Source organism: Callionymus lyra, chromosome 3, assembly GCF_982586985.1.
Source record: "Callionymus lyra chromosome 3, fCalLyr1.hap1.1, whole genome shotgun sequence".
NCBI classification, from domain to species: Eukaryota; Metazoa; Chordata; class Actinopteri; order Syngnathiformes; family Callionymidae; genus Callionymus; species Callionymus lyra.
In genome coordinates this window covers 3,201,341-3,226,437 of record NC_141820.1, presented here as the reverse complement: position 1 = coordinate 3,226,437, position 25,097 = coordinate 3,201,341, and the positions used below count along the sequence as shown (strand labels likewise).

General features: G+C 41.1%; 1 protein-coding gene across 1 annotated transcript in view; it reads left to right on the top strand.

The window, feature by feature from the left end:
* ext1c (exostoses (multiple) 1c) overlaps nucleotides 1-25,097 on the top strand; it is a 96,787-nt gene that overhangs the window by 3,856 nt on the left and 67,834 nt on the right. The window contains exon 2 of the mRNA XM_087786191.1: nucleotides 14,224-15,564. Coding sequence (XP_087642317.1) covers nucleotides 14,618-15,564 — 947 coding nt within the window. The 5' untranslated portion in view covers nucleotides 14,224-14,617. The remainder of the gene's footprint in view (nucleotides 1-14,223; nucleotides 15,565-25,097) is intronic.

The following is a 25,097-nucleotide window of genomic DNA, read 5'->3' as shown; positions in this document are numbered from 1 at the left end:
AGGTCAGATCGTATCTCCTCTTGGTGTTGTCAAGGTCAGATCGTATCTCCTCTTGGTATTGTCAAGGTCAGATCGTATCTCCTCTTTGTATTGTCAAGGTCAGTTCGTATCTCTTCTTGGTATTGTCAAGGTCAGATCGTATCTCCTCTTGGTATTGTCAAGGTCAGATCGTATCTCCTCTTTGTATTGTCAAGGTCAGATCGTATCTCCTCCTGGTATTGTCAAGGTCAGATCGTATCTCCTCCTGGTATTGTCGAGGTCAGATCGTATCTCCTCCTGGTTCTGTCAAGTTCAGATCGTATCTCCTCCTGGTGTTGTCAAGGTCAGATCCTATCTCCTCCTGGTTCTGTCAAGGTCAGATCATATCTCTTCCTGGTTCTGTCAAGGTCAGATCATATCTCTTCCTGGTTCTGTCAAGGTCAGATCGTATCTCCTCTTGGTATTGTCAAGGTCAGATCGTATCTCCTCTTGGTGTTGTCAAGGTCAGATCGTATCTCCTCTTGGTATTGTCAAGGTCAGATCGTATCTCCTCTTTGTATTGTCAAGGTCAGTTCGTATCTCTTCTTGGTATTGTCAAGGTCAGATCGTATCTCCTCTTGGTATTGTCAAGGTCAGATCGTATCTCCTCTTTGTATTGTCAAGGTCAGATCGTATCTCCTCCTGGTATTGTCAAGGTCAGATCGTATCTCCTCCTGGTATTGTCGAGGTCAGATCGTATCTCCTCCTGGTTCTGTCAAGTTCAGATCGTATCTCCTCCTGGTGTTGTCAAGGTCAGATCCTATCTCCTCCTGGTTCTGTCAAGGTCAGATCATATCTCTTCCTGGTTCTGTCAAGGTCAGATCATATCTCTTCCTGGTTCTGTCAAGGTCAGATCGTATCTCCTCTTGGTATTGTCAAGGTCAGATCGTATCTCCTCTTGGTGTTGTCAAGGTCAGATCGTATCTCCTCTTGGTATTGTCAAGGTCAGATCGTATCTCCTCTTTGTATTGTCAAGGTCAGTTCGTATCTCTTCCTGGTTCCGTCAAGGTCAGATCGTAAACCCTCCTGGTGTTGTCATGGTCAGGCAGGAGCTCGGCAGATAAGATAAGTTGATGTTTCTCCTCTCATGACTTCACTGACTTGAGGTTCCACGAATCCATGATCACCTCAAACCAAGTGTCCTGTTAATGAACCTGGTGGAACTGAAGCGTCTCATCTGGTCCAGACATCGTCCGTCAACACTCTCCTGATCCATGATCCTCTGCACGGTCGAGAAGCTGCTTCTGCCGTCACGTGTTCCCAGTTAACTTTAGAAGAACATCTGCAGAATTATCAGTTCATTTATCATTTGAAATCTTCAAACCTTAAAAGTGTCTCCAGACTAAACCAACAGAGCACAGAGCTACTGGATCAAACTTACGTCACATGATCGTCTTAAAGTTCACGTCTACATTTTTCGACAACCATTACTTTAACTATTACTAACAACTACGTCCTCATTGGGTTAAACTAACCTGACTAAACCCAGCTGACCTTCTTGATCCGTGGATGAACAATTTAACATAAAAATTGGATTTAAAATCGTAAAAAACAACAAATCAACATTAAAATGTTTGTATTCAATTCATTCCTATATTCCTTTTGGGGGTAACAGGGGGGCTGGAGTCTGTCCCAGTTTCATTGGGTGAGAGGCAGGGGACACCCTGGACAGGGCACCAGTCTGTCACACAAATCACACAAAGATAGACAACCATTCACACACACACTCATACCTACGGACAATATCCCCTCAATTCTCAATCAACCTCTGTATGTTTTTGGACTGTGGGAGGAAACCGGAGTGTCCGGAGTAAACCCACACAACACGGGGAGAACATACAGAAAGGTCACAAGTTGGCCTGGAATTGAACCAGCAAACCTTCTTGCAGTCGACCTTGCGAACCACTGTCACCCTTGCATAGAATTAATAAAATGTATTTTTTTGTTACTGTAGAATTTTTGATTTATTTTTGATTTTTTATAAATAATTGCTGTATGTATTGGCTATTGGAAAAAAACAATTTAGTTTTACCTTACCTTACCTTACCTTAGAAAAAGTATTATATAGTATTTATTATCATGTTTTAATTAAAACTGACATGTTCAACAAGAATGTCGTGGAGTTACTGAGAGTAAATGTCAGATCTAACGAGCGTATTCTTTACCTAATGAACGTGTTCACTCGCCATGCATGCGGTGAGTCAAGAGGGAGTCAGTTTAAAGGGCAGCCGGTCGGTGGAAATAGAACACGGATCAAATGGTCTCGGATGTGAGGTCAGAAGCTTCTTTGTCTCGAGCGTGAACGACCGGTTCCTGGAGTCATTGATAACATGTTTGGTTCTGGACCTAACAAGGGTTTTGTTCCAATCACAGCCAAACACTCGTACCTGACCTCGGACTCTCATCAGAGACGCGTGATGATGTCATCAGTTCATCGGTCACGTGACTCTTGTCTAACATGTTTGATATTTGATTAATATGACTGTGTTCACTCTACACACTCACAAAGAAGCATGTTCGTGAAGCTGCAGCCGATTGGAGTGTGTGTCAAGTAGGGCTGCACGATATATCGAGAAAAAAGAACATCGCGATATTGGCACGTGCGATATATCGGAAACATGTGCACTTCGACCAATCAGTGTCACGTTCTGTAAAGTTGTCAATTTGTACTTCTATGTCTCGTTGTTGTTTACGTCTCCGTCCGTCTGTGAACTGTGCAGCTTGTTAGGCTCGGTTGCTATGGTGACGGAAGTAATACTAGCTTGTGATCTAGTCAAACACTAGTGATCCAGTGAAGTAATACTAACTTGTGATCTAGTCAAACACTAGTGATCCAGTGAAGTAATACTAACTTGTGATCTAGTCAAACACTAGTGATCCAGTAAAGTAATACTAACTTGTGATCTAGTCAAACACTAGTGATCCAGTGAAGTAATACTAACTTGTGATCTAGTCAAACACTAGTGATCCAGTAAAGTAATACTAACTTGTGATCTAGTCAAACACTAGTGATCCAGTGAAGTAATACTAACTTGTGATCTAGTCAAACACTAGTGATCCAGTGAAGTAATACTAACTTGTGATCTAGTCAAACACTAGTGATCCAGTGAAGTAATACTAACTTGTGATCTAGTCAAACACTAGTGATCCAGTGAAGTAATACTAACTTGTGATCTAGTCAAACACTAGTGATCCAGTGAAGTAATACTAACTTGTGATCTAGTCAAACACTAGTGATCCAGTGAAGTAATACTAACTTATGATCTAGTCAAACACTAGTGATCCAGTGAAGTAATACTAACTTATGATCTAGTCAAACACTAGTGATCCAGTCACTCGTCTCTTTCAACCTCCTTTGTTAAAGCAACATATTGTAAGAACTTCATCTCGTCTCAGTTGTTTTCTTAGAAGATCGTGAACTTCCAAACAAACCTGTCCGTCTTCACTGTATGCTAACGAGCTAAGTTGTTAGCGTCATTTATAAAGTGTTATGTGTGCGTCTTCACCGTATGCTAACGAACTAAGTTGTTAGCGTCATTTATAAAGTGTTATGTGTGCGTCTTCACCGTATGCTAACGAGCTAAGTTGTTAGCATCATTTATAAAGTGTTATGTGTGCGTCTTCACCGTATGCTAACGAGCTAAGTTGTTAGCGTCATTTATAAAGTGTTATGTGTGCGTCTTCACCGTATGCTAACGAGCTAAGTTGTTAGCGTCATTTATAAAGTGTTATGTGTGCGTCTTCACCGTATGCTAACGAGCTAAGTTGTTAGCATCATTTATAAAGTGTTATGTGTGCGTCTTCACCGTATGCTAACGAGCTAAGTTGTTAGCGTCATTTATAAAGTGTTATGTGTGCGTCTTCACCGTATGCTAACGAGCTAAGTTGTTAGCATCATTTATAAAGTGTTATGTGTGCGTCTTCACCGTATGCTAACGAGCTAAGTTGTTAGCGTCATTTATAAAGTGTTATGTGTGCGTCTTCACCGTATGCTAACGAGCTAAGTTGTTAGCGTCATTTATAAAGTGTTATGTGTGCGTCTTCACCGTATGCTAACGAGCTAAGTTGTTAGCGTCATTTATAAAGTGTTATGTGTGCGTCTTCACCGTATGCTAACGAGCTAAGTTGTTAGCATCATTTATAAAGTGTTATGTGTCCGTCTTCACCCTATGCTAACGAGCTAAGTTGTTAGCGTCATTTATAAAGTGTTATGTGTGCGTCTTCACCGTATGCTAACGAGCTAAGTTGTTAGCATCATTTATAAAGTGTTATGTGTGCGTCTTCACCGTATGCTAACGAGCTAAGTTGTTAGCATCATTTATAAAGTGTTATGTGTCCGTCTTCACCCTATGCTAACGAGCTAAGTTGTTAGCGTCATTTATAAAGTGTTATGTGTGCGTCTTCACCGTATGCTAACGAGCTAAGTTGTTAGCATCATTTATAAAGTGTTATGTGTGCGTCTTCACCGTATGCTAACGAGCTAAGTTGTTAGCATCATTTATAAAGTGTTATGTGTCCGTCTTCACCCTATGCTAACGAGCTAAGTTGTTAGCGTCATTTATAAAGTGTTATGTGTGCGTCTTCACCGTAGGCTAACGAGCTAAGTTGTTAGCATCATTTATAAAGTGTTATGTGTGCGTGTACAAGGATTTATTATTGATTTGGTGATATCACGACGCGCCGGCGGCTCCTCTCTGATGTCGCTCAGTTTGGCGGGAAACCGATGCAAGTCCCGCGAGACTGAGCGTTAGAAGAGATATTTTTATACCATCAAGTCGACACCGAAGCGTTGAAATAAACGAAAGGGAAATATCATTGTTTTCCTTCTTAACCCGCGGACCTACACTACTGTACTCGCACCTGCACGTGGCTACATTTTTAGGTGAAAGTAAAGCCCTAGTGTCAAGTGAGAGCTGCTCAAACCTTCTGTGTGAAATTACACCAACACTAAAACTGCAACCAGCGAAGAGTTTGGAAAACACTTGGTTTCATCGTGTCCGAGCGACAAACCACATTTTCATTTCATTGTCAAATCTTAAGAAACAATTCAGTCGCCGTCTTTTCGCCGAGTTTTTCAACGTATCTTGATAATCCACGAAAAATATGAGTCCGAAAAACAGGGTGGAAAGAAAAGTGGCACGAAAAACTTAAAAAATCCCCCCAAAACATACAAATAAATAAATGTATTACTCAGAAATAAAAACAGAAATAAATAACACAAATTCAAGCAAAAATGTATCACAATGTAACTGAAGAGTCATACGAAAAAATCTTATATAGTCTCCACAGTCCTAGAGCTGGATTATAAATATACAATCATGTCTTTAAATCCTTCTGTTTTACTCCTCAACACCGTAATACTGCGTAAGTGATGGTCTATTAGTCAAATATGCAAACTTTTCTGACAAAAAACAAGTGAATTGAAAAATAAAAACTTCACTAAAAAAAAGGAGTATATTTGAAATAAAAATAAAGTTTGTTCAGGAAAATGATTTTGGGATTAGAAAGTACTTGAATGAAATCTGATCAACTTTCTGACTTCATGGACCTTATGTTCTTCACTGATGTTCTTCACTGATGTTCTTCACTGATGTTCTTCACTGATGTTCTTCACTGATGTTCTTCACTGATGTTCTTCACTGATGTTCTTCACTGATGTTCTTCACTGATGTTCTTCACTGATGTTCTTTACTGATGTTCTTCACTGATGTTCTTCACTGATGTTCTTCACTGATGTTCTTCACTGATGTTCTTCACTGATGTTCTTCACTGATGTTCTTCTCTGATGTTCTTCACTGATGTTCTTCACTGATGTTCTTCACTGATGTTCTTCTCTGATGTTCTTCACTGATGTTCTTCTCTGATGTTCTTCACTGATGTTCTTCACTGATGTTCTTCACTGATGTTCTTCCACAATGTGATGGAACCAAGTGTGTTGTGAGGGACGTGCCTGCAGAAGAACAGCAGCTCTGCTATTATCCACACACAGTCCAGTTAAACAACATGGGCTCTGATCGCCAGTCACGTGTCTGAGGCTGATGATAGGGTTGGACGTTTCTTTTTTAGCCTGACCACAGTATTTGTTCTCCACAGAACTCCTGCTTTCACTCCAGTCCTGACGAGCCAGTGAAAGCACAGACGCGGGTTTAAGTATAGTTTATATGTGGTTTGAAACAGTTGCTGAAGCGTTATTTCTACAACACACAGAAGCGTTTAGAGCGTTTATAAATCACGCACTCGTGGAACTTTCAGGACTGGAATCGTAAATTCAATGACTCTCTGCTGCTGACCTGCTGCTTGGCTGCTTCCTTTCACTGTCTGCTGTTATATTCAGGGAAAGATTAGCTCGGGCTAGTGTTATGTTAGCATCACAGCTCTACTTGAAGATGACGAAATATTACTCCACAAGGCTTTATGGTATTACAGTACTCCGCTATGATCTGTAGCGTTACTCTGCTAGGATCTGTAGTATTACTCTGCTAGGATCTGTTGTATTACTCTGCTAGTATCCATAGTATTACTCTGCTAGTATCTGTAGTATTGTTCTGCTGGGACCTGTTGTATTACTCTGCTAGTATCCATAGTATTACTCTGCTAGTATCTGTAGGATTACTCTGTTAGTATCTGTAGTATTACTCTGCTGGGATATTTTATATTACTCTGCTAGGATATGTAGTATTACTCTGCTAGGATATGTAGTATAACTATGCTAGGATCTGTAGTATTACTCTGCTAGGATCTGTAGTCTTACTCTGCTAGGATCTGTAGTATTACTCTGCTAGTATCTGTAGTATTTCCCTGTTAGTATCTGTGGTGTTACTCTGCTAGGATCTGTAGTATTACTCTGCTGGGATATGTTGTATTACTCTGCTAGGATATGTAGTATTACTCTGCTAGGATCTGTAGTATTACTCTGCTAGGATCTTTAGTATTACTCTGCTAGGATCTGTAGTATTACTCTGCTGGGATATGTTGTATTACTCTGCTAGGATATGTAGTATTACTCTGCTAGGATCTGTTGTATTACTCTGCTAGGATCTTTAGTATTACTCTGCTAGGATCTGTAGTATTACTCTGCTAGGATATGTAGTATTACTCTGCTAGGATCTGTAGTATTACTCTGCTAGGATATGTAGTATTACTCTGCTAGGATATGTAGTATTACTCTGCTAGGATCTGTTGTATTACTCTGCTAGGATCTTTAGTATTACTCTGCTAGGATCTGTAGTATTACTCTGCTAGGATCTGTAGTATTACTCTGCTGGGATATGTTGTATTACTCTGCTAGGATATGTAGTATTACTCTGCTAGGATCTGTAGTATTACTCTGCTAGGATCTGTAGTATTACTCTGCTAGGATCTGTAGTATTACTCTGTTGTTAGGATTGTTAGGATGATTGACATTTAGACTGTTTGTTCCTCCTCTCGCGTGTTGTTGATTCAAAAAACAGTTGTTCAAGCAAACATTTGAGGACAAACTGACCTTGAACTTTAAAGATCCTGATGTTATTGATCGAGGATTTCCGAGGTTTCAAGTAGAAAAGCACGTTTTTAACCAGAAATATGTTGAGATTGTTGTTAAATAAATCGTCTTAAACATAATCGTATGGAACAAAAGACTTCAGCAATAAAATCTTGATCCTTATGAAGATATTTGTTCAACCTTCTTCTGGTCTTTCATTCGTTCACCGACGTCCCCTCATTCCAAAACAAGACCTTTTTCTGCTGAAGATCACCTTCCAAATATACGTTTAATCCCGTGACGGATGTGAAGATGAAGATGATCAGTTTATACCCGACGACTCTAATCCGTCTTCATGAATTAATCTCATAACTTCCATCAGCGTCGCTCTGCGTCTCTTACTCCCAGATGACATCATCTCAGTAAAATAACTTTATTTAAATTGTGCGATTGACGACAGACATCCTGATCGTTGCACTTATTTATATATTGTATTCAGAACTCAAATATAGAGGATGGACCTTCATGGACGGATGAGTCGCAGTGACAGAAGCCACGAGAGTTGAAGGAGAGGTTAAAGGTCAATCCTCCTCCAGGTGGTTTACGTTCAAAACACCAAAGAGGAAAAAAAAAACATCTACTGTAAAATAAGTTGTTTTTTGTTCGAGCTTCGTGAACTTGTTCAGCTCGAAATGATCCTTTTTGTAAAGAAAAACAAGGATCATGAAAGTGTAACCAGTGTGTAAATAAGGTCCCATAATGCAATGCAACAGTCAACTATCTAAATCCAGTTAAAGCAGCTCTGGGTAGTTTTGTGTACCTTCATATTTGTGTACTAAAATAACTAGTGATAACACGTCAACTTAAAACTAGTTGAATGACTCATGAGGTGTTTTGACTTTGAGGTGTTTTGTGTGATTTTTATTTTCACTGTAAAAGTTCTTAATGGTGTGAATTACAGTTATTTATTTAAGTTTAGTTATTTACAAACAAAAACAAAGTTAAAGTTAAAGTTAAGTTATGGATGGATGGATGGATGGATGGATGGATAGATAAATGGATGGATGATGGATAAATGGATGGATGGTCTGATGGATGGTTGGATGGATAAATGGATGGATGGATGGATGGATGGATAAATGGATGGATGGATGGATGGATGGATGGATGGATGGATGGATGGATGGATGGATGGATGGATGGATGGATGGATGGATAAATGGATGGATGGATGGTTGGATGGATAAATGGATGGATGGATGGATAAATGGATGGATAGTTGGATTAATGGATTAATGGAAGGATGGATAAATGCATGGATGAATGGATGGATGAATGGATAAATGGATGGATGAATGGATGGATGAATGGATGGATAAATGGATGGATGGATGGATGGATGGATGTATAAATGGATGATGGATGAATGGATGGATAAATGGATGGATGGATGGATGTATAAATGGATGATGGATGATGGATGGATAAATGGATGATGGATGATGGATGGATAAATGGATGATGGATTGAAAAATGGATGGATGGATAAATATTATAGACCCTGAGATACACAAACCTGTTGTGTTGACATATGTAGTCATCGCGGAGAGTTGTGTTGCGTTGAAAACTCATGTCATCAACATAAAGTCGTTTATCGTCTTCATATGTTTCACTTTGTTAATTCACCGACGTTTCCTGAACCATCAAGTGAACATCAGATGAAATTGAATAAATCCTGGTTTTAGTGAGATTTACTTTAGTTTAATTCTCCAGAACTCGTTCACGTCCACGTGACTAGAGTTCTACACGGAGCATCGACCGACAGTTCTGGAGGCAACACGACAGCTTGACAGCGAGGCAGGATGGAGTGGAGAGTGTGAGCGAACAGATGGAGCGTGAAGTCTCAAGTCTTTAAGGGTGAGAAGTTCACAACACTTGAGTCTCACGATCCACACTCTCACGACACTCCTTCCAAACGGCGCCGACGACGAACCTTTCACGACAACGTTTAGACACGGCAGAGTTTGACCGTCACGGGTTCGATGATGGACCTTCACGGACGGATGAGTCGCAGTGACAGAAGCCACGAGAGTTGAAGGAGAGGTTAAAGGTCAATCCTCCTCCAGGTGGTTTACGTTCAAAACACCAAAGAGTAAAAAAAAACATCTACTGTAAAATAAGTTGTTTTTTGTTCGAGCTTCGTGAACTTGTTCAGCTCGAAATGATCCTTTTTGTAAAGAAAAACAAGGATCATGAAAGTGTAACCAGTGTGTAAATAAGGTCCCATAATGCAATGCAACAGTCAACTATCTAAATCCAGTTAAAGCAGCTCTGGGTAGTTTTGTGTACCTTCATATTTTTGTACTAAAATAACAAGTGATAACACATCAACTTAAAACTAGTTGAATGACTCGTATACTGTGACTTTGAGGTGTTTTGTGTGATTTTCATTTTCACTGTAAAAGTTCTTGATGGTGTGAATTACAGTTATTTATTTAAGTTTAGTTATTTACAAACAAAAACAAAATTAAAGTTATGTTATTTACAAACAAAAACAAAGTTAAAGTTATGTTATTTACAAACAAACAATATTCATCAGCTGCTACAAACCAGGAAATGGAAACTTTTGCGACGTTTAGCGAGTGCTCATGGGAAACGTAGTCTCCCGTCTAAACACTACCACTGTAGTCCACTGGTGTCGCTAGACTAAAAATCGCACAGAGCTGCTTTAACGCTGTTAGAAACAAAGATGATCAAAAGTAAACAATATAATAACCATAGGATGAGATTTTTTGAAACGTCGAGTTTTCGGGAAAAACAGGAAACGTTTCACCTGCAAACGAGTTTGTGTCGGAGCCAGACGAAGGTTCGATGCTTCCCTCGTGTTGTTGTGCGATCGCTTGAGTTTTGGCGGGAGAAGAGAAGTGAGGAATGTGGACGCGAGCGCCGGCAGGTGAGAAACTGAAAGCTTCCTTTGTGTGTCGTCTGGCAGCACGAACAGGGAGCTTCTCTGTGACACACTGTACGCGAGGAAACCAGTGTCGCAGGAAGTTTGTCAGAACGAAGAGGGAAAAAAAAGGGTTGCACAGAAACACGTCTGTGAGAAGCTGCTTGTGCGTGTTTTTCCCTCCTCGCCTCCGTGTTCTCGCCGCTGAACGACGAGATGTTATCAGTTCATCTGGTGCTTCGGGCTCAACTGGTCAGACGTCAAACTCACAGTTTCACGAGAAAAACCAAGTCTTTGTCAAGTTATTTGAGTTTCGTTCACATCGCAAGTGACTTGATGAGAGTTGAATATGATCGATAGAAACGTAAGTAAGTCAGTCAGTAATTAGTATTTCTAGAGCGCTTTTCCAGACCAGGGTCACAAATCGCACAAACACTCAAAACAATACTCACTAAAATATATACTTTAAAGGTCAAGATAACACCGAGACAAACACAGGAGTCTCAGAAAATCAAGGAAAAGCTCAAATAAAAGTGTCTTGAGATGTTTCTTGAAGGAGTCAGTAGATCATCAAACACAGATGTTTCTTGAAGGAGTTAGTAGATCATCAAACACAGATGTTTCTTGAAGGACTCAGTAGATCATCAAACACAGATGTTTCTTGAAGGAGTCAGTAGATCATCAAACACAGATGTTTCTTGAAGGAGTCAGTAGATCATCAAACACAGATGTTTCTTGAAGGAGTCAGTAGATCATCAAACACAGATGTTTCTTGAAGGACTCAGTAGATCATCAAACACAGATGTTTCTTGAAGGAGTCAGTAGATCATCAAACACAGATGTTTCTTGAAGGAGTCAGTAGATCATCAAACACAGATGTTTCTTGAAGGAGTCAGTAGATCATCAAACACAGATGTTTCTTGAAGGAGTCAGTAGATCATCAAACACAGATGTTTCTTGAAGGACTCAGTAGATCATCAAACACAGATGTTTCTTGAAGGAGTCAGTAGATCATCAAACACAGATGTTTCTTGAAGGAGTCAGTAGATCATCAAACACACATGTTTCTTGAAGGAGTCAGTAGATCATCAAACACAGATGTTTCTTGAAGGACTCAGTAGATCATCAAACACAGATGTTTCTTGAAGGAGTCAGTAGATCATCAAACACAGATGTTTCTTGAAGGAGTCAGTAGATCATCAAACACAGATGTTTCTTGAAGGAGTCAGTAGATCATCAAACACAGATGTTTCTTGAAGGAGTCAGTAGATCATCAAACACAGATGTTTCTTGAAGGAGTTAGTAGATCATCAAACACAGATGTTTCTTGAAGGACTCAGTAGATCATCAAACACAGATGTTTCTTGAAGGAGTCAGTAGATCATCAAACACAGATGTTTCTTGAAGGAGTCAGTAGATCATCAAACACAGATGTTTCTTGAAGGAGTCAGTAGATCATCAAACACAGATGTTTCTTGAAGGACTCAGTAGATCATCAAACACAGATGTTTCTTGAAGGAGTCAGTAGATCATCAAACACAGATGTTTCTTGAAGGAGTCAGTAGATCATCAAACACAGATGTTTCTTGAAGGAGTCAGTAGATCATCAAACACAGATGTTTCTTGAAGGAGTCAGTAGATCATCAAACACAGATGTTTCTTGAAGGAGTCAGTAGATCATCAAACACAGATGTTTCTTGAAGGAGTCAGTAGATCATCAAACACAGATGTTTCTTGAAGGAGTCAGTAGATCATCAAACACAGATGTTTCTTGAAGGAGTTAGTAGATCATCAAACACAGATGTTTCTTGAAGGACTCAGTAGATCATCAAACACAGATGTTTCTTGAAGGAGTCAGTAGATCATCAAACACAGATGTTTCTTGAAGGAGTTAGTAGATCATCAAACACAGATGTTTCTTGAAGGACTCAGTAGATCATCAAACACAGATGTTTCTTGAAGGAGTCAGTAGATCATCAAACACAGATGTTTCTTGAAGGAGTCAGTAGATCATCAAACACAGATGTTTCTTGAAGGAGTCAGTAGATCATCAAACACAGATGTTTCTTGAAGGAGTCAGTAGATCATCAATCACAGATGTTTCTTGAAGGAGTCAGTAGATCATCAAACACAGATGTTTCTTGAAGGAGTCAGTAGATCATCAAACACAGATGTTTCTTGAAGGAGTCAGTAGATCATCAAACACAGATGTTTCTTGAAGGAGTCAGTAGATCATCAAACACAGATGTTTCTTGAAGGAGTCAGTAGATCATCAAACACAGATGTTTCTTGAAGGAGTCAGTAGATCATCAAACACAGATGTTTCTTGAAGGAGTCAGTAGACCATCAAACACAGATGTTTCTTGAAGGAGTCAGTAGACCATCAAACACAGATGTTTCTTAAAGGAGTCAGTAGATCATCAAACACAGATGTTTCTTGAAGGAGTCAGTAGATCATCAAACACAGAGATGTTTCTTGAAGGAGTCAGTAGATCATCAAACACAGAGATGGTTCCAAAGCTGAGGAGCAACAGTCTGGAAGGATTTCTCTCCTCTGGTCCAGAAGTTCAGGAACCATCAGTAGATTCTGATCCACAGACCTCAGAGCCCGAGCTGGGGTGTAAGTCTGGATCAGATCAGTGATGGAAGGTCTGACCATGAATAGATCTGAAAGTAAGAACCAGAATTTTAAAATGATCCTGAAAGAAACTGGCAGCCAGTGAAGAGTTTGAAGGAGAAATGTGAGTTCTTCTACTAGAGCAGCCAGTGAAGAGTTTGAAGGAGAAATGTGAGTTCTTCTACTAGAGCAGCCAGTGAAGAGTTTGAAGGAGAAATGTGAGTTCTTCTACTAGAGCCGCCAGTGAAGAGTTTGAAGGAGAAATGTGAGTTCTTCTACTAGAGCAGCCAGTGAAGAGTTTGAAGGAGAAATGTGAGTTCTTCTACTAGAGCAGCCAGTGAAGAGTTTGAAGGAGAAATGTGAGTTCTTCTACTAGAGCGGCCAGTGAAGAGTTTGAAGGAGAAATGTGAGTTCTTCTACTAGAGCAATGAATGTTAATGTCAAACCGTTCTTGTGGTCGGACACAGATTTATGTCCGTGAACAAAAATAATTTGTCTGATGAATAATGTTTTCTCACTGAGCTTATGATACGTCACATGTTCTGCTATTGAAGCTCACAAAACTAAGATAAAAGACAGATATTAAAACCAGAATCTCTTTTCTTTATCCCTCCATCTTTAGGCAGTTCCTGGTGAAACCAATCATTACAGAAGATTTGTTAAAATTGTTACAAAGTTCTGCTTTCATACTTTTGTTCAGGTCAAACCCTGTAACATTCACATCAAATTAAAAAATACTTCATTAAAAAAGTTTCAACGAGTCCAGGACTGAGAGAATTATTTTTCTTTTACTCTTCATTAGGTAAAATAATATTTTTTCTTTACATGAAATGTGACAAAAATTCATGTTTTTACTTAAGAAACCTCGAATACTCACGTATATGTCAGTGTTTTCTTAGGACACTGATCCATGTCCGCTTACGTCAAATGTCGCCGAAAACATGTATTTTTCAAGTATAAAGCTCTAAAATATCTGTTTTTTTTTTTATCCCACCGTCTTGAAAGCGTCACTTCAGATGATTGATAGTTTAAGTTAAAAAATGTTACATAGTGCTGCTTTAATAGTCCGAGCCAGTTGAGACACTAAAACATTCATGTCGGACGAAGAGAAAGTCTTTTCTGTGGCAGAAGGTCTGGACCTGTGTACTGATCTGTATTCTTGTTTGCTCACTGCTCCAGGAGGGGTCCTGCCTGACGGCGTTTGCGCCAGGAACCATGAGGGAGCGAGCTTGTCCTGAGGGAGAGAATAAATCACCTTTCATGGCCGTGGACCCGGCGGAGCCGCGGAGGAGCCGCACACAGCAGCAGTCGCAGCAGCAGTCGCAGCAGCAGTCGCAGCAGCAGTCGCAGCAGCGTCCGCCTCAGCACAGACGCGCCGACGTCCAGATCTGAGTGGATGGAGAAGGCCTGGGAGACACTGAGCGACTTACGTCACGATCGGAGGCAGCGATGTCCGTCACGCCGTCCTCCTCCTTCGTAGAAGCCTAGAGTCCGTCGCACGCCCCTGCGAGGCCTCGGCGCCGAGGGGCAGAGAAGGAGAACAATTGAGGACACGAGTGGAAAGACGTCCCCCATGCAGGCGCGTAAGAAGTATGTCCTGCTGGGCTTGTGCGCGTGCTGCTGGCTGGTCCTCTTCTACTGGAGCGGAGGAGCCCAGCTGCGCCTGCTGCGTCTGCTGACGCGCCACCGGCCCGAGATCGTCCGTCCCTGGCCCAACTGGACCGACCGGGCCTTTCTGCCGCGCTATGCCCACTTGAATGAACTCCAGATCGACCCGGGCGCGCCGGAGTCGCCTCGGCAGCGGAGGCAAGCCTGGACTGCTATTTATAAGGACAGCCACTGCCGCATGGAGACATGTTTTGACTTTTCGCGGTGTCGGCGGAGAGGAAGGGATGGTTTCAGGGTGTATATATATCCCTCCGAGAAAAACGACCACATGTCGGAGAGCTACAGGAAGATCTTGACGTCCATCACAGAGTCCCGCTACTACACGGCAGACCCTCGGGAGGCTTGTCTGTTTGTGCTGGGGCTGGACACCCTGGACCGGGACCAGCTGTCAGGGCAGTTTGTGCCAAACGTGGACGACCGTATTCAGGGTTACCCGTTATGGAACGACGGGCGCAACCACCTCATCTTCAACCTGTACTCGGGCACCTGGCCCAACTACACAGAAGACCTGGGCTTCAACATCGGCCAGGCCATCTTGGCCAAAGCCAGCCTCAACGCGGAACACTTCCGGCCCGGCTTCGACGTCTCCATCCCGTTGTTCTCCAAGGACCACCCGCAGAAGGGCGGCGAGCGCGGCTGGCTGGAGAGGAGCACGGTCCCGCCCAGAAGGAAGTACCTGCTGATGTTCAAGGGAAAGCGTTATCTCACGGGCATCGGCTCGGACACGAGGAACGCCCTCCACCACATTCACAACGGCAAAGACATCGTCTCGTTGACCACCTGTCGTCACGGGAAGGACTGGGAGAAGCACAAAGATGCTCGGTGTGACCACGACAACCTGGAGTACGAGAGGTAAGATCGGTGCTGCTCGTGTTTGTTCACGGAGAATTGTTCTCGCTTTCTGTGCTGGTGAGTCATGGAGTCACGAGGAAACGACGCTCAAGGCCTTGGTGGACGGATTGAAGTTTTTGTTTGGGTTTGACAGTTTTTTTTGTTTCAGTCCCAAAGTCACTGCTTTGATTTTTACTAAGACGACACGATCAGGGTGATGGAAGTACTAGAGTCTTCAGTGTTTGGTTGTCACTGCACACAACAACTACTGATACCATTGTATTCTCTACTTACACCAGAAGCGTTAGCACTTGAACCAACCTCTCTACGTTTTCTTGACTGTGGGAGGAAACCAGAGTGCTCGGGGTACTCCTGGTACTCCCCACCACTGCATCAAAGAAAGCTAGTCCATGTGGCTCTGCCAGGACTTCCTGCTTCGTGCTGTGTCTCACTGGGAGGAGGTCCTGGGACACAATGAAGAGACGATGTGATGACTTGGTTCCCTGGAGACGCAGGTCTGCGCAGACTCGTCGTTTGTTTCTCCGGCGGCCACTGAAGACGAGGCGCTGATGTCTCCGGCGTACAAGATGATCCTGTCCTGGAGCAGACACGCTCTCGTCATTATGTGCTTGATGTTCAGGAACTGAGACGGATTAGCGCTCGTCTCTTTGTTTCACTCCTACTTGGTTTCACTTAGAGACTGCTGAGTTGCTGACTCAGCCGCTTAAGAAAAAGTGCGTGGTAATCCATTCCTGGACGGAGTCTGATGAAGAGGAACATTCAGCCGACGATGAATTTAAGTGAAAGAAAGAATCTTGACGGCCCAAGAATAATGACACGAGTATTTCTCCACCGGAGGAAATTCTAATTCCAGCACATAAGATGGGAGCGTCAATATTTCGGAGTTTTAAAAAGTCGTTTTTTAGGGTTCAGAAGTTTGCGGTTCATGATTTATCGAAGCTCGTGTCTGATTTTATGGCAGAGGTGCAACAAAGTCAAGTAATATCGCTGCGAGACGTTGGCAGATGAATGATTTACGAGCAGATGAAACATTGATGAGCAAAAGTCCAAGAAGCCGTTGGTTCTGTGAACGATGACGAGCTGGTCTGAGACGAATTTAGAACGAGAGCGTCTCGTGCTTTCATTGAACCTTTGAGTGCCATTCTTAAAAACCTGCCGTGACTGAATGTTTTCCTTGATTTTTCACATCTAACGTGCGTTTTTCTCAATCTTTTGAATGTGACAAAATGATTTTGAACTTTTAAATAAGATAAAATGAACTTTTTCTCAGTCTTTCACTTCTAACTTCAGTTGTTCGGATGATAAGGTGTGTGTTTGTCGAGAGTGTGTTGATCAGTATCAGGATACATATATGATATATAGTGATAGTGTAGTAACAAGTATATATGTGTAGTATTGTCCAGTACTTGACTCTGGTGTTGTGATAGTGTAGTAACAAGTATATATGTGTAGTATTGTCCAGTACTTGACTCTGGTGTTGTGATAGTGTAGTAACAAGTATATATGTGTAGTATTGTCCAGTACTTGACTCTGGTGTTGTGATAGTGTAGTAACAAGTATATATGTGTAGTATTGTCCAGTACTTGACTCTGGTGTTGTGATAGTGTAGTAACAAGGATATATGTGTAGTATTGTCCAGTACTTGACTCTGGTGTTGTGATAGTGTAGTAACAAGTATATATGTGTAGTATTGTCCAGTACTTGACTCTGGTGTTGTGATAGTGTAGTAACAAGTATATATGTGTAGTATTGTCCAGTACTTGACTCTGGTGTTGTGATAGTGTAGTAACAAGTATATATGTGTAGTATTGTCCAGTACTTGACTCTGGTGTTGTGATAGTGTAGTAACAAGTATAGATGTGTAGGATTGTGGAGTACTTGACTCTGGTGTTGTGATAGTGTAGTAACAAGTATATATGTGTAGTATTGTGGAGTACTTGACTCTGGTGTTGTGATAGTGTAGTAACAAGTATATATGTGTAGTATTGTGGAGTACTTGACTCTGGTGTTGTGATAGTGTAGTAACAAGTATAGATGTGTAGTATTGTGGAGTACTTGACTCTGGTGTTGTGATAGTGTAGTAACAAGTATATATGCGTAGTATTGTGGAGTACTTGACTCTGGTGTTGTGATAGTGTAGTAAAAAGTATATATGTGTAGTATTGTCCAGTACTTGACTCTGGTGTTGTGATAGTGTAGTAACAAGTATATATGTGTAGTATTGTCCAGTACTCGACTCTGGTGTTGTGATAGTGTAGTAACAAGTATATACTGTATGTGTAGTATTGTCCAGTACTTGACTCTGGTGTTGTGATAGTGTAGTAACAAGTATATATGTGTAGTATTTTCCAGTACTTGACTCTGGTGTTGTGATAGTGTAGTAACAAATATATATGTGTAGTATTGTGGAGAACTTGACTCTGGTGTTGTGATTGTGTAGTAACAAGTATATATGTGTAGTATTGTCCAGTACTTGACTCGGGTGTTGTGATAGTGTAGTAACAAATATATATGTGTAGTATTGTGGAGAACTTGACTCTGGTGTTGTGATAGTGTAGTAACAAGTATATATGTGTAGTATTGTAGAGTACTTGACTCTGGTGTTGTGATAGTGTAGTAACAAGTATATATGTGTAGTATTGTAGAGTACTTGACTCTGGTGTTGTTATAGTGTAGTAACAAGGATATATGTGTAGTATTGTAGAGTACTTGACTCTGGTGTTGTGATAGTGTAGTAACAAGTATATATGTGTAGTATTGTAGAGTACTTGACTCTGGTGTTGTGATAGTGTAGTAACAAGTATATATGTGTAGTATTGTGGAGTACTTGACTCTGGTGTTGTGATAGTGTAGTAACAAGTATAGATGTGTAGTATTGTGGAGTACTTGACTCTGGTGTTGTGATAGTGTAGTAACAAGTATATATGCGTAGTATTGTGGAGTACTTGACTCTGGTGTTGTGATAGTGTAGTAACAAGTATATATGTGTAGTATTGTCCAGTACTCGACTCTGGTGTTGTGATAGTGTAGTAACAAGTATATACTGTATGTGTAGTATTGTCCAGTACTTGACTCTGGTGTTGTGATAGTGTAGTAACAAGTATATATGTGTAGTATTGTCCAGTACTTGACTCTGGTGTTGTGATAGTGTAGTAACAAGTATATATGTGTAGTATTGTCCAGTACTTGACTCTGGTGTTGTGATAGTGTAGTAACAAATATATATGTGTAGTATTGTGGAGAACTTGACTCTGGTGTTGTGATTGTGTAGTAACAAGTATATATGTGTAGTATTGTCCAGTACTTGACTCGGGTGTTGTGATAGTGTAGTAACAAATATATATGTGTAGTATTGTGGAGAACTTGACTCTGGTGTTGTGATAGTGTAGTAACAAGTATATATGTGTAGTATTGTAGAGTACTTGACTCTGGTGTTGTGATAGTGTAGTAACAAGTATATATGTGTAGTATTGTAGAGTACTTGACTCTGGTGTTGTTATAGTGTAGTAACAAGGATATATGTGTAGTATTGTAGAGTACTTGACTCTGGTGTTGTGATAGTGTAGTAACAAATATATATGTGTAGTATTGTAGAGTACTTGACTCGGGTGTTGTGATAGTGTAGTAACAAGGATATATTCAAGTAGAGTATTTAACAGGAAGTGAGTATAAACAATAAAAACTCCCATAAGTTTAACTCTTTTGAGAAGAATATCGATAAAATCTTTTCTTAAACACTTCATCTTCAATTGTTACAATATGAACATGAAGATATAACTACTTTTACTTTTTCATCCAAACATCCCGTCGGCCAATAAAACCATTTCATACATTTGTCTTAAGTTGAAGACATTTTTTTTGGTTTTGGAATGAGAAGAAGATTTAAAGAAAGAACTTAAAAACTTAAATCTGTGACGAAGAAAAAGGATTATTTGTCTCACATTTTTGGACAGAAATGTTGTCGTCACGTGGTTGGTTTGAATAATAAACTGATAATAAAGCGAGAATATCGGGTCTGAAAAGGTTCGTTACGTTTGAAACCCGACGGTCGCAGAAGTTGTTTTCTTCCACACTAAAAAAAAGAGAAAACACTGGTTCCAGCGAGAGGCGAACGTTGGCGGTTGAGATCCACTTGTTTACTTTGGGCACAAGGACGGAACCGCTCACTGTTGAATGAATGAGCTCATTTATTGCGGCGGGCGGGGGGGCAGGAGGGCGAGGGGGCGAGGAGGTGTCGTACATATGCTGCAGGGCCGTCTCTAAGGGTGCTCGGCTGGGAAGGGGGCGACGAGTGGGCGACAGATGCTGTTTGTGAGGCTCTTGTCTCCCCGCTGTGAGGAATGCGAAGACGTGAATGAAGCCGGGGCGACACATACCGTCGTACGTGAAATAATCATGTAGAAAATGATCCAGAGGAGTTCGTTTCACCGACTGGTCCGAGGCCGTTCGGTTCTTCTCGTCCAGAACTTTTGTTGTGGTTCTGATTCATGGAGAACAACTTGTTCCTGGTCGAGAACTTTCCTTCACCTCGTTACGCCTGCAGTGTGACAATAACCCGGGGCCCCCCCTCTTTTTTTCTTTCACAAAACTTTATTGAAAAACAACACACAACGATTATATTAAAGTAAAAATAATAATATTATATATATATGGATATTTTTATCATAGTTCTTTTGCTGTTTATAAACTTAAATAAAGTGTGTATAAAAAAACAACAATATGGATATTTTTAATTACAATCAACAGGCAAACATTTGTTTTAATTTTTCCTGTTACGATTAAACCTCCGGCCTCTAGAGGGCAGCATTCGTTGTGGCTTCCGCAGCTAAAGGAAGAACGATGACTGAGGACGAGAGGATACAGTGAGTCCAGCAGCTTTTAAAGTCGATGTTTTGGACATATTTTGGTTTGAAAACAAACAAAAGCAGTTACGATTCCACTTCCGGCCTATAGATGGCAGCAGTCGTTACATCCTCCGCAGCTGAAGGAAGAATGATGACTGAGGACGAGAGGATACAGTGAGTCCAGCAGCTTTTAGAGCCGATTGTTTGGACATATTTTGGTTTGAAAAAAAAACCCAAAAGCAGTTACGATTCAACTTCCAGCCTCTAGATGGCAGCATTTGTTACGTCCTCCGCAGCTAAAGGGAGAACGATGACTGAGGACGAGAGGATACTATGAGTCCAGCAGCTTTTAAAGCCATTGTTTGGACATATTTTTGTTTGAAAACAAACAAAAGCAGTTACGATTCAACCTCCGGCCTCTAGATGGCAGCAGTCGTTACATCCTCCGCAGCTGAAGGAAGAATGATGACTGAGGACGAGAGGATACGGGGAGTCCAGCAGCTTTTAGAGCCGATTGTTTGGACATATTTTGGTTTGAAAAAAACCCCAAAAGCAGTTACGATTCAACCTCCGGCCTCTAGATGGCAGCAGTCGTTACATCCTCCGAAGCTGAAGGAAGAATGATGACTGAGGACGAGAGGATACGGGGAGTCCAGCAGCTTTCAAAGTCGATGTTTTGGACATATTTTGGTTTGAAAACAATTGGAAGCATTTACGATTAAACCTCCGGCCTCTAGATGGCAGCAGTCGTTACGTCCTCCACAGCTAAGGGAAGAATGATGACTGAGGACGAGAGGATACAGTGAGTCCAGCAGCTTTTAGAGCCGATTGTTTGGACATATTTTGGTTTGAAAACAAATTAGAGCAGTAGTGTAGAATAAAAAAAACGATATATATATATATATATATATATATATATATATATATATATATACATATATATATATATATATATATATATACAGTATATATTTACAAAGACTCAATGTATATATATAACATTGAGTCTTTGTTTATTTATAATTTTGTCGTCAACCGTCCTCCATACAAAAGTCAACACAAGCTCATGAACACACAACTTGTGTGACACGTGTGGATTATCTAGAGGTCACATGACAACAATAACTGAACGAGCCGAACATTTCAGGCTCACAGTGTGTAGTGTGTGTGTGTGTGGAGTGTGTGTGGAGAGTGTGTGGAGAGTGTGTGGAGTGTGTGTGGAGTGTGTGTGGAGTCACTAAAGCTATTAGAAGGTGCGAGCAGGTTAAGGAGCGACTGCATCTGTGCAGGAGCAGATTAGCCTGGAGGGACCTGGAGGATCTGATGCTGGAGAGATTTACCAGCAAAGTTCATGATCAGAGAGTTCAGTGATGACACGTCAGTGTTGCTGCTGCAATGTTCCTGTTATGATGTGTGTGTGCGTCTTTGTGAGTCTGTGCAAGTGTCTTTGTGTGTCTGTGTGAGTCTGCAGGAGTGTGTGAGTTTGTGTGTCTGTGTGAGTCTGTGCAAGTGTCTTTGTGTGTCTGTGTGAGTCTGTGCAAGTGTCTTTGTGTGTCTGTGTGAGTCTGCAGGAGTGTGTGAGTTTGTGTGTCTGTGTGAGTCTGTGCAAGTGTCTTTGTGTGTCTGTGTGAGTCTGTGCAAGTGTCTTTGTGTGTCTGTGTGAGTCTGCAGGAGTGTGTGAGTTTGTGTGTCTGTGTGAGTCTGTGCAAGTGTCTTTGTGTGTCTGTGTGAGTCTGTGCAAGTGTCTTTGTGTGTCTGTGTGAGTCTGCAGGAGTGTGTGTCTTTGTGTGTGTCTTTGTGAGTGTGTTTGTGTGTCTGTGTGTGTCTCCAGGAGTGTGTGTGTTTGTGTGTCTTTGTGAGTCTGCGTGAGTGTGTTTGTGTGTGTCTCCAGGAGTGTGTGTGTTTGTGTTTGTGAGTCTGTGTGAGTGTGGTTATGTGTGTTTGTGTGTGTCTGCAGGGGTGTGTTTGTGTGTGTAAACCTGTGTGTTGGTCTGTGTGTGTTTCTGTGTGTTTGTGTGTCTTTGTGTGTGTCTTTGTGAGTCTGCGTGAGTGTGTTTGTGTGTCTGTGTGTGTCTCCAGGAGTGTGTGTGATTGTGAGTCATTGTGTGTGTCTTTGTGAGTCTGCGTGAGTGTGTTGGTGTGTGTCTCCAGGAGTGTTTGTGTTTGTGTTTGTGTTTGTCTTTTTGAGTGTGCGTGAGTGTGTTTGTGTGTCTGTGTGTGTCTGCAGGAGTGTGTGTGTATGTTAACCGGTGTGTTGGTCTGTGTGTGTGTGTTTTCTTGTGTTTGGCTGCGTAAGTGTGTTTGTGTGCCTGTGTGTGTCTGCAGGAGTGTGTGTGTTTGTGTGTTTGTTAACCTGTGTGTGTTTGTGTGTCGGTCTGTGTGTGTGTTTGTGTTTGTTTGTCTGTGCATGTGTGTGTTTGATTGTGTGTGTGTATATAGGCATGTATCTTGCTATTATTTCAAAGGTGTGTATGTGTGTATCTGCCCGTGTGTTTCTTAGTGTTATTGTGTATGTGTCTGTTTAAGTGTGTCTGTGCGAGTGTGTACACATGCCTGAGAGTTGTCGAGAATGGAAACACCTGCAGGTGTTGTGTGTGTCTGGAGGCGCTGAAGACATGAATGTGTGTTTGTGTGTAACTCACAAGATGTGTTGGATGTTGTACTCACGACACAATAAACATCACAACACAATATTTCCGTCGACTGAGATCTTGAAATGACAAATTAAATCAAAACTATTTTCCACTCACGGTTTTAAAAGTATGTTTTTTTGTCACGATATCATTCGAAATATATGTTTCAATTTGCCGTTTTTATTTGTCGTAAACTGAGTATCTTTTCGACGTCATGGACGCAGCGAGAGCGTTTGTTCATATTTTGAACTTTGACCCCAATATTCATTTTTGTCCCTACAAAAGAAAATTGATTTTTCATCAGTTGGAGATTCTCGAGCTTTTTTTTTTTTCGTCGTTGCAAAAACTACCAAACGTGTTTGATCCGAACGAAGCAGAACCAGGAGCAGTAAAATACTTGAATACACTAATATATACACGATCTTGTGAAAACATAAAGAGTCCAATATCTCACGGGAAAAAACTAAATGTCCAACCAATTGGGGGAAAAAAAAAGAGAAACTGAAGTGTAACGAGGAATCTTAAAGAAAATAGAAAATAATGATGTAAAAACACTAAATAATACACACAATAATATCATATATATGGATATTTTGCTTTCAATCATATTTTATTTTTTATCAAACCTTTTGATATATTTAAATAAACAACAATATGTATATTTTTATTTACAATTAACATGCAAACATTTGTATGAAATTTGTGTTGCGATTAAACCTCCGGCCTCTAGATGGCAGCAGTCGTTACGTCCTCCGCAGCTCAAGGAAGAATGATGACTGAGGACGAGAGGATACAGTGAGTCCAATAGCTTTTGAAGCTGATGTTTTAGCATATTTTGGTTTGAAAACAAACAAAAGCAGTTACAATTCAAACTCCGGCCTCTAGATGGCAGCATTTGTTACGTCCTCCGCAGCTAAAGGAAGAATGATGACTGAGGACGAGAGGATACAGTGAGTCCAATAGCTTTTAAAGCCGATGTTTTGGACATAGTTTGGTTTGAAAAAAAATGAAAGCAGTTACGATTAAACCTCCGGCCTCTAGGTGGCAGCAGTCATTACGTCCTCAGCAGCTAAAGGAAGAATGATGGCTGAGGACGAGAGGATACAGTGATTCTAATTGCTTTTAAAGACGATGTTTGGACATAGAAAATAAGGAGGTCAAAGCACTCGCAAAAGAAAAACAACAACTAAAACACTCTGAGGCAGGGAAGTCAAAATAAGTGTAAAAATCCAGCTAAATACAACAACACTTTCATTTTATTGTACTTTATATAACTTTAATTCTATTTTTCATCTCATTTCAAAGCACAATCTAAACCCTACAGTTACAGTGAGACGATCAGGGGAGAAGAAAGAGAAGTCCTGGGAGAAGACGGAGCGATAGAGCGTCTGGAGGAAGTGCGAAGAAGAGAGAGAATGCGAGGAGGAGGAGGTCGCAGCTCTGCAGCAGCTAATGTCCTACTTTCTCCTGCCTTAGAGGATCCTGGGAGGAAAGTTCATTGTACCCCGAATGCAAATGAGTGCGAAGCAAAGATAGATGGTGGCATTTAGGAGGTTCAGACAGAAGCAGCCGAACACAGAGTCCTTCGTCCAGAAGCCACGACACGGCAGGAAGTAGAACAAGAGCGAGAACCAGATAGTTTTGTGTTCAGTCAGGAAGGACTATTGTGTTCACTCTGAAAACTACTTTAGTGTTTAGTGACAAGAAGTTGAAGATATTTTCTAGTTACACAAGTTGTGCGTCTCTGAGATGTCGGCACACAAGTGCTGCAACTCTGTAATTTGGGACTGTGACTCCTCACAATGTGTGTGTGTGCGTGTGTGTATGTGTGTGTGTGTGTGTGTGTGTGTTTACCTGTGTGTTGGTCTGTGTGTGTGTCTTTGTGAGTCTGCGTGAATGTTTGTTTGTCTGTGCATGTTTTTGTCTGTGTGTGTCTGCAGTGTGTGTGTTTGTGTGTGTGTTAACCTGCGTGTGTGTGTGTGGCTGCGTGCATGAGTGTGAGTGTATGCGTGCGTGTGTGTGTGGGTGCATGCGTGTGTGTGTGTGTGCATGCATG